Source organism: Gavialis gangeticus, unplaced genomic scaffold (genome assembly GCF_001723915.1).
Source record: "Gavialis gangeticus isolate Ggan-Ray unplaced genomic scaffold, GavGan_comp1, whole genome shotgun sequence".
NCBI classification, from domain to species: domain Eukaryota; kingdom Metazoa; phylum Chordata; order Crocodylia; family Gavialidae; genus Gavialis; species Gavialis gangeticus.
Genome location: NW_017729032.1, coordinates 55,659,278 through 55,668,474, shown reverse-complemented (window position 1 = coordinate 55,668,474; position 9,197 = coordinate 55,659,278). Strand labels below are relative to the sequence as shown.

Here is a 9,197-nt window from a genome sequence, read left to right as displayed (position 1 = left end):
GCAGACACCAAATTCCTGCTTAATAGGGAGTGGTGAGGGGGAGGGGAGGGGGTTAAATAGAAATGTCAACTTCTGTGAGCCTTGGGGACTTTTTATGAAGTTGTAGGTGCAGTGACTTGTTTAACTTTACAGAAAGTAATGTTAGGAAATTTATTGAAAAGGAAGGGGAAGAAGGGAAGGAAATGAATAATTGAGACAAACTGATGTGCATCTTGGGTTTGAAAGTCATGTGGGAACAGAAAGCGATCTGATGCATGGGCACACTTCTAATAGGACATTTCCTCTTAGAATCATACGTGTCCACGTATGGTTCAGTAACTTCATTTTAGTTGAAAACTAACTTTGTCAGTATTTACTAGAGAGTATAGTTTTCTGTTTTAAATTAATATGAATTCTGGTGGTATTTTTTAAATAGTAGAAATACATGGCTTTTTTTAACTGTTAGCCAGAAAGCAGTAGGAATTCAATCCTTTGTATATATTGTCGTTAATGTTTCTGTTGAGATTACACTTGCCACATGATCATGGTCAATTTTGTAAAAATTGTAGATGTTCCATTCTTTACAACAAGTGATTGGCTGATGACACCAATTTTAAAAGTTCTGTGTTATTTCTTTTACTGATAAGAGATTGCTTTTTCAGTTTCAAGAATTCTGAGCAAGATGGTGAAATAGAACTCGAATTAGAATTTTTTTCTTTTAAAGTTGCACTCTGACAGCCAGGTGTTCATGCTACTTTAACAAGTATTAAGGCAGAACGAAGGGCAGAGTGGCACCAGAGATTTAATTCATTCAGTGAGGTGTAAGGTTTTAGGTGTCATAGGTTTTAGATGTGACAGCCTACTTCATCAGAGCTAACTAATTCTCCGAACACGTGTTTAGCAAGAGGTGGTGAAAAGCCATATAGAAACATTATTTGTTGGCCTACAGTTGTTCAGCTAATCCCATTTTTATGTAGTGCTGATAAAAATCCATTTACCAGCTGTACATAGTGACTTGACTGATAGTGACATACATGTTGTTTTACATTGCAAAATAACCTGCTTTTGCTGCATAGCAAATCACCTAAGGAGTTTATAGCATTGAAAATTAGTTGATGATACAAATAATGCATCCAACTATGTATATATTAAGGTTTGTGTATATACCTTTTTAGGGGAAAATTGAGTAGAAACCTATATTGTTAAATAATAAAAAAACTTGTACCTTTGGTCATTCTGTTACTGTACTGATTAATACGCTGAATTTACTGACATCAAAATAGTGTGGCAAGACTGGTTAAATCTCTGCCTACAAATCATTATAGATGTCTTGTTAACTGTCTGTAGCATGTTACTTAATGTCTCTAGTTGTTGAACGGGAATAAATAGGGTCTCATCTCTTTTTTTTAATCCCTCTCTGTCCATATTTCTTTAATAAACAGTCCTGTTTGTGGCCTTCTCTCTTCTCCCCCTCTTTCTTTTTTCTAAAAGTACTTAAGTGGCTCTAGGTATTGAAATTAATTTCCTTGTGCTGTTCTGTATTTTTGACTCTTGTTTATGTTTGCATTTCTAGGTGATAACTATATTGGGTCTTTTCCATTTCTCCTAGACAATTCTTCTTTTACAACATCAACCAATCTACTTTTCAACTACTTGTATTTGACCTTCTGGGTACTTAAGTTGTACTAGTATGATTTTTCTCTTGGGACTGGCAGCTTAGTCCAGGAGAGCATTCCTTTGTCCTCTACTTGGAACTAGAGTCCATTATACAGCGCGTATGTACCCTTAATTGCAGCAAAGTTGCTTCTATGAAAAACAGTCATCAAGCTGGTAACTGCTACCTTTGAGTGATGGGCATTGCTCTCTGATCCAAGGGCTTTAGCAAATTGGGGATGAAGGCAAATGGTTAATCTACTCAGCCTGAAAAGAAAGGCAGCATCATGTACAACCGTGGAGATTTCCTGGCTACAAAAACGTCAGGAGAACATGGAGTGAATAACTCCTCTTATAAATAAATTTGAGCGGGGAGGATGAGAGCAACTTCCTAGAAAAAGCTGCATTCTTTTGTTGCAGGTGGACTTTGTGAATAAAGGTAGAATATCGGAGACTTCTGCTTACATACTGGACATCAGCAAAGATTTAGTTTTACTCTTAGAAAGCGAAATAGGTGGACATGTTTCTCATTTTTCATGCTTTTTAATATGTGCTGAGATGCATTTGGTAAAGTAGTTGAGCCGAGTTACTTCTGTTGGGAAGTAAATTGTTTACCTTGTCGCTGGACAGAGTAATTCTGCAAAAAACATTGTAAAACTCTCTTTTTTAAAGCCGTCTTTCTGTGTGAAAGCCACTGAATCTCTTGCTGCACATTACACTTAATATGTGTTATGGGCATTTAAAATGCAAGCAGCCACTCGCTCAAGCAATAACACATGCTAAGTGTACTCATGCAGAAAGTTAAAACTCTGTTATATGAGCAGTTTGTCTAGTTTGTATTGAGTAATGTGTTCAGCTGTCATGTAGCTGTTCCATGGAGATAATATGAACAATTTGTGGTCTTCACGCAATTGTGACATCAGCCAGGGTTCCCTCTGCTGTATCACGTCCTACGTAGGACAAGGAAAGCCATACATGTCAGGAAGAAAGATCTGGGATCTTTCACTTTTCAGGGTCCTCCAGGATCAAGTTGAAAGCCAGCTGCCCACAGCCATGGGATCACACCAGAACCAGTCCAAGACTCTGATGCAATGCCAGGGCTGGGACCAATAATCAGCAAGTTGTGCATGTTGGAGATTGTAGTAAACATTACTGTATGACTGTTCAGAATGCATTCTAAATTTAATACCATATGGATTTAACATGGACTCTCTCGTACGACAAGGCCCTCAGTCAATTTACCCGAGAAATAAAATACTCTGTAGCCAGCTACATAGCATACCAATAGGTTGCGCTAACTAGTTTGATGTATTTTTCTTCCTTCAGCCTTCGGAAGCTTCAGGTGATGTGATTAACCTGGCCCAAACTGTCCACATTCAGCCACAGCCTGAAAGTGGGGAGAGAGAGAGAGTATTGCCAGAATGGAGTGAGAAAGTAGCCCATGGAATCTTATCAGGTATTGCCAAAATAAAGGATTCCTGTTTTTGTAAACTTCCTTCCAGTAGTGTTTTAAACCATATTGTTTAAACTCACAGCTGCTAATAAGCACTAATTCAGGCCACTTATTAGAACTGTTATAGTCCCTGTGAGTTGCTTATGTTAATGAAAAATATGTCTATGTCCTGTTTTTTCTTAAAGATAAATATCCTTGATTCGGTCCTTAACTTGTCATGGCAAAAGCATGAATTTGTCAGATTTACACCTCCAGCACAACCTTAAGGCCTGTGTTGCCTGTGCTGTGACCATGGGTCCTAATGGGGTTCAACTTGAATGGGTTATCAGAAAAGTAATATTTAGACCAACACTACTTGTGTGCAAATGCTCTTTTTTCTCAAGAGCTTTCTCCAACTGATCATACCTTGTTGCTGTGTATATGAGGAGACTGGAATGTGACATTTGGAAAACAACTAACACCTAGGAATGTGCGGCTATTATCCTTGACCTTGCTAATACAGTGAAATGACTAACCTGGATCTGTATGAAAATTAAGCTGGATGAGGACTTGCTAGTTCTGTCTTAAATCGAGCAAGATGAAGATGGGCTGGAGGGGAAGTGGGTGAGAGGAACCAGAAAATAGTACTGCTGTAACTAATTTGTATTGCAAGTTGTACTCCCTCTCAGAGGTGCCATCTGTAGTATAGGTATATAACTTAAGAATGTTACTAGATCAAAGGCTGGAAGGAGAGAGAGAAAAGAGCTTGTCAAAAGCTTTTTTGACAAGCCTATAAATATTACACATCTTAAACAAATTTATTTTTGTTTTGAAGGGGCATCCTGGGTAAGCTGGGGCCTAATAAAAGGAGCTGAATACACTGGCAAAGCCATCCACAAAGGAGCTTCTAAATTGCGAGAACACATTCAACCAGAAGAAAAACCTCTGGAAATCAATCCAACTGTAGCAAAAGGGCTTCATGTGGCAAAGCAAGCTACTGGGGGAGCTGTGAAAGTCAGCCAATTTTTAGGTAATTCATTCTGTATTGAATAAAACATGGACTTTTTGCAGGAACTAGATGAGGGACGGAAATGACCTGATTTGCAGGTCAGCTAGTTGTTCCTGTCTATCACCTGTTAGATCAGTTATCCCTATTTTTTTTTTTTACTGTATCTGGCCCTTAGATGGTCTCTTCTAAACCCATAGGTCAAGCATGTTGCTCTGATATTTCATGCAGCCTTAAATTCACTTTCAAATATACAGGTTGGAGTCAACTTGGCTGCATTGAATTCAAAAACTGGCTAGTCTCATTATTGTTGAAAGTTGTCATGTTTTTCTTATGTGGCAATTACCTGCATTTTAAAGGTAATAGTCATAATGCGGCATTTAGCCTGTAGCTGTCAACACATCTGGACCAGTGTAGAAAATGTCTTCAAATCTTGCTATTTAAAATTAGACCAATACGTCAATATTTAGACATCTTGGTAAGAAAGGGCCTGGTATTTAGAAGTGCTGAGCAACCCTAGCTGCCAGTAATTTCATTCTCTTTGTTTGTTTGTAACTTAGTAGTCTCCTGGGGCCAAATTGATATACCTTGTGGTGCACCTGGAGGAGTCAGTCCTAGTAAGAGACAACATATGGCATTGCATTTACATAGAAAAGATGCAGAAAAATCTGTATTAGATATTCAGGTTCATTTTTGAGTTTTATTTTATGGCTAGTTCCTTAACTACAAGGTCAGCTTTTATTTTTTTTAAGAGGGTTTTTTTTGGAAACTCTGGAAAGTAGGCTATTTCTGTACTTAAATTTGAATGTAGAAGGCTATCATTAACTTAAATGGAATAAGAGTGCAGTAGGTTTGGGGGGCTCAATAGAACTTCTAATTCAGTGAACCAAACAATTTTCCCTAAAGTTTTATAAGAGCTTTAAAGAGACTTAATTTGAAAATGTATTTGTATATTTTGTTAGTTGAAGGAGTGTGTTCTATAGCAAGTTGTGTTGGAAAAGAGTTAGCCCCACATGTGAAGAAGCACGGAAGCAAATTAGTTCCAGAGTCCCTTAAGAAGGACAAAGATGGGAAATCCACTTTTGATGGTGCCTTGGTGGTAGCAGCAAGTGGAATTCAAGGTAACAAGAAAAGAATTTTCCTAAATACGTATCATAAACTATATAACTAACTTTAATTTATCAGTGTGCTAGCCTAAAGTAAGAAGTTTGCTTACTCTTACAGGATTTTCAACGGTGTGGCAAGGTTTGGAATCTGCAGCAAAATGCATTGCTAAAAGTGTTTCTTCTGAGACTGTAAACACTGTCAAATACAAGTAAGTTGGTTCTTTCAGGTTTAAAATTGGTCTGTACCCTGGATTACACTGTGGTTTATATAAGAATCTTGGCAAATACACAGACTTCTCACAGGCTAGTAGTTTAGGAAGCCTCACTATACTTTGCTTTAGCCATGCAGTGAATGGTTGGTTGTGGTTTTTTTGCTTGTTTTGTTTTTTGTCCCCCCCCTAGTATGTGAATAGTAGCAGACATGCCCTTTACCTAAATCGTGGAACTGAATAAATGTTCCTGTTGGATGGTGTTTTGTTTTATTCTAATCCCTGTGTCAATATTTCTGTTCCACCATGCCAGAAATCATGAGAGTAACTTTTAAAAAAAATCAAGAGACTGGCACGTAAATCATGAGATGCTATTTTTCAAGTGTGTGGGGGGGGGATGTTATTTGTGAAAGTGTTGGGGGCTGTGGGTGGGGTTTGGAGCCTGGAGAAGGGGGTCCCCACACTGGCAGGATGTGGGGTACTGTGGGGCAGGAGTGAGAAGCAGCAACAGGGCTGGATGGGCTGTGGCTTGGGGGTGAGTGGCAGACTGACAGTTACACACAGAAACGTTGACAGACACATAGCTGGTAAGTGGAGGGAAAAGGATGGGGGAAGAGGGTAGGAGGGGGAAGATCAAGCCCCTGAGCTCAGCCATGCAGTGCCATTGCTGTCTACCAGACAGGCAGGGGACACGGGGTGTGCTGGCTGCGCAGCACATCCCCTGCCCACCTGGTGGCAGGAGGCACACTGGGGTCGCATGGCTGAGTTACTGGGGCAAGGCAGGGTGTAGAGCCCCAGCCCATAGTGGGCAACCCGTGTCTGCCCTGTGGGGCGCACATGCCTGATCTCTTTCCTCTTCCCCACTCCCCCAAGCCCTTTCCCTCCACTTACCAGCTGAGAAAATACCGAGATTTGAGGGTTGGATTGAGAGATTGTGAGCTGGAGTTATTTTGACTTTGAAATCCTGAGTCTTGTGACGGTTTTGCAACAGTTGTCATTACTGCTGTGTCCTAAAAAATTTTCAGGACGTGTTGGCAGAAATCCTATTCAGATTTTGATCTGGATGTTACAACATAGCATCATTTTTCTTTTCTTTCTTTTTTTAAAGTATTCAGTCCACAAATACTTCACTGTGTTTTGAATTACTTAACTCTTGTTGCTACTTCAGTTTCCTAAAGCTACCAAAGTTCTGAGGAAGTAGAAATAATATGACTACATAAGGAAGGGTATTCCTTTTCCCACCTACCTGTACTTGGAAGTGTTAAAGAAAACCTTGGAAGGGTTTTGAAGGAGGAAACTTCAATTATAGGCAGTAGCGGTTGGGTGAACAAAGGAGAGTGTGACTAGAGCTTTTTCATTTATGTTGGGCATAGAAATAGATATTGCAGAAGCAAATAGAATGGAGTGGTGGGGAAGGGTAGAAGGATTTGGGAGCATTGGTTACTAAACTGATGGGAAGACAGATGGTAGAAATTAGAGATGAGGAGATATTGAAGAGAACTGTTTGAGGAGATGGCAGAGATGAAAGCATGCAGGAGGTATCCAGGTGCGGTGGATATGATTAAAAGTGGGAAGTTTCTGTTGTGATGCATTATACACTGATGACTGAAAAGGTACTCCTGCAGTGCTGGGGGTGCTACTTCATAGCGACAGGTCTCTCTTTATAAGTAGACCCAAGAAATACAGTAAGGCCAGTGGAAAGCTGGGTAGAATACTTGTAAGTGGCATGGAAAGAAAATAATTGATGTCTTTGTAATATCCTTATGTCTAGGGTACTTATTTTTAAAAGAAGTTTTGTTGGCTTCCCTCTGTGTAGGAAGCATCTGTAGTAGCTATACTTAAAATATTGGCAGTGGGCATACTGGTTCTTTGTCCCTTTTGTGAACTAGACATGTCCAAGTAACATATATACATGTGAGAGTAACCATCCTGCTTCTCACTGAGGTCTGTTTCTCTTCCATATATCACTTTAGAAGAGTCTGACCTATCAAAACTTCATCTCTCATCTCTGCCAAGCTAATGGAGTGGTAATCACTCCACTTGCTCCAAATGGAATGATAATTATTTCTAACAGGAAATGGCTAGAGGGGTTGTATCCTGTTGCCCTTTTAAAATCATACTAATGTTTGTTTCTATTTTAGATATAAAAATAGGAAACAGAGAGATCAACAATCAACGGCTACTAAGAGTGAAAAGCACTAAGTAACTTTAAATCTTGCAGTTAGCTACAACTTGCTTTATTTGATGATTGAAGATTATTTCTTCTACAGGACTTTTAAAACACTTTGTGAAGTTTCAGTGTAGATGAGGGGTCCTCAACCCTGGCCAGTGGAGTGGTCATCCAGACCTTTGGGCTCCCAGCAGGTCTGAAAATTTGGCAGCAGGAGAGCTAATATTAATTAGGAGTCCTGTTATCAAAATTTCAGACCCCTGGAGGACGCCCATATGCTGCATAACCTGGCCCTTTGTGCTATATCGCAGGGCTGGCCTGGCATGGAGGGTTTGCAATGCCTGATCATGCAGACCAACCACACACCACTCATTCAGCCCAGAGGCCAAAAGGTAGGTTGTGCACCACTGATTTAGATGGCAGAACAGATAATTTTTCTTTTGTATCACCCTTCAGGAGTTTATTTTATTTTTAAGACCATGATAAATTCAGTTAATTTCACTGCTAAATTGGGCAAATTAAGCATAAAAGATGCAAAGTTAAGAGAAAACCATGTTTCCACTCAGCTAAAACATTAGATTTAGCATCTTGGACTGTAATACTCTCTTCTTGTTACCCCGTTTCTCTAGAACCCTTTTTAAAAAAAGGGAGAGATCTTGGAATGTTAAGTCCAGAAAGCCTGTAAGTTAGTGGGAAAATGACCTTAACTTGCATCTAGCACTTCATTTGCCACTGTAATTCCATAAAGGCAAAATCATTATGTAGGTGAGTGAATAATTTTGACATTGGAATTAAATTTACAATACATTCAAGTATAGCTACAGAAGTAGTAGCTGTTTGGATATCACACTACATACTAGTGTGCTTTTTTCAGTGCTTTTTTTTGTTTTTTATTTGAGCTGGGGTGAATATTCAGTACTTCAAATAGTAAGGCTTAGGAACAAAGATAAATCAATTATATTCTTGTGCACTGGATGATGATGTAAGTGCAGCTATGACTGTTGATGCTCTAGCAAACTGACTTAATGTTTCAAAGGTGGAAACAACTAATCAAGCTGGTGAATATGTATTGCTTTTTGCTGTGAAACTAATTCTGTGATCTGCCTTCATAATTAAGGCTGCTACTATATCAACAAAGAATTTGAAAGAAACATACTACAGGCTTTTCCTGTTGAATTTTAATGTTGGTTCCAGCTTTCAGCTGCAAGGGCTGATCCGCTAATACTAAATAAGGACCTGGATTTTTGTATTTGACGCACACTTACCTTTATTCTCAAAACAAACAAACGAGCAAAAAAAAAAAAATACCTGACCCTGATATCCTAAGGGTATATTTATGGATTAAAAAGAAACCCTTGCCACTTTTGCCAGGTACATTAGAGAAAGATATCAAGAGCAGTGATGGGAGGGCACCCTTAACACAGCTTCACTGCCCAACTACCAGGTTGGGTAGCAGGTATGCTTCTCTGGCACTCAGGAGTATGACGACAAATATAACTTTTGATCAGATTACTAAAGGCAGCAAAAGATTCTATCTCTGATGAGCCAGGCCTCAAAGGAAGCAGCAGCAAGCATGGCTTATAGGCTGTAATTCCAGTAGTCAGCTAGGTGAAATTCCAGAGTTTGCTAAAGCACTGTCTAG

The 9,197-nt window shown here is 39.3% G+C and overlaps 1 protein-coding gene across 3 annotated transcripts in view; it reads left to right on the top strand.

Moving 5' to 3' along the window:
* SPG20 (spastic paraplegia 20 (Troyer syndrome)) overlaps positions 1-9,197 on the top strand; it is a 33,444-nt gene that overhangs the window by 21,578 nt on the left and 2,669 nt on the right. For 2 of the 3 annotated variants that reach the window (XM_019524386.1, XM_019524385.1), the window contains 4 exons: positions 2,959-3,088; positions 3,900-4,094; positions 5,033-5,191; positions 5,295-5,385. In XM_019524386.1, the coding sequence (XP_019379931.1) occupies positions 2,959-3,088; positions 3,900-4,094; positions 5,033-5,191; positions 5,295-5,385 (575 nt within the window). Of the gene's footprint in view, positions 1-2,958; positions 3,089-3,899; positions 4,095-5,032; positions 5,192-5,294; positions 5,386-7,526; positions 7,588-9,197 lie in introns of all 3 variants that reach the window. The other variant, XM_019524387.1, reaches the window with a different exon arrangement.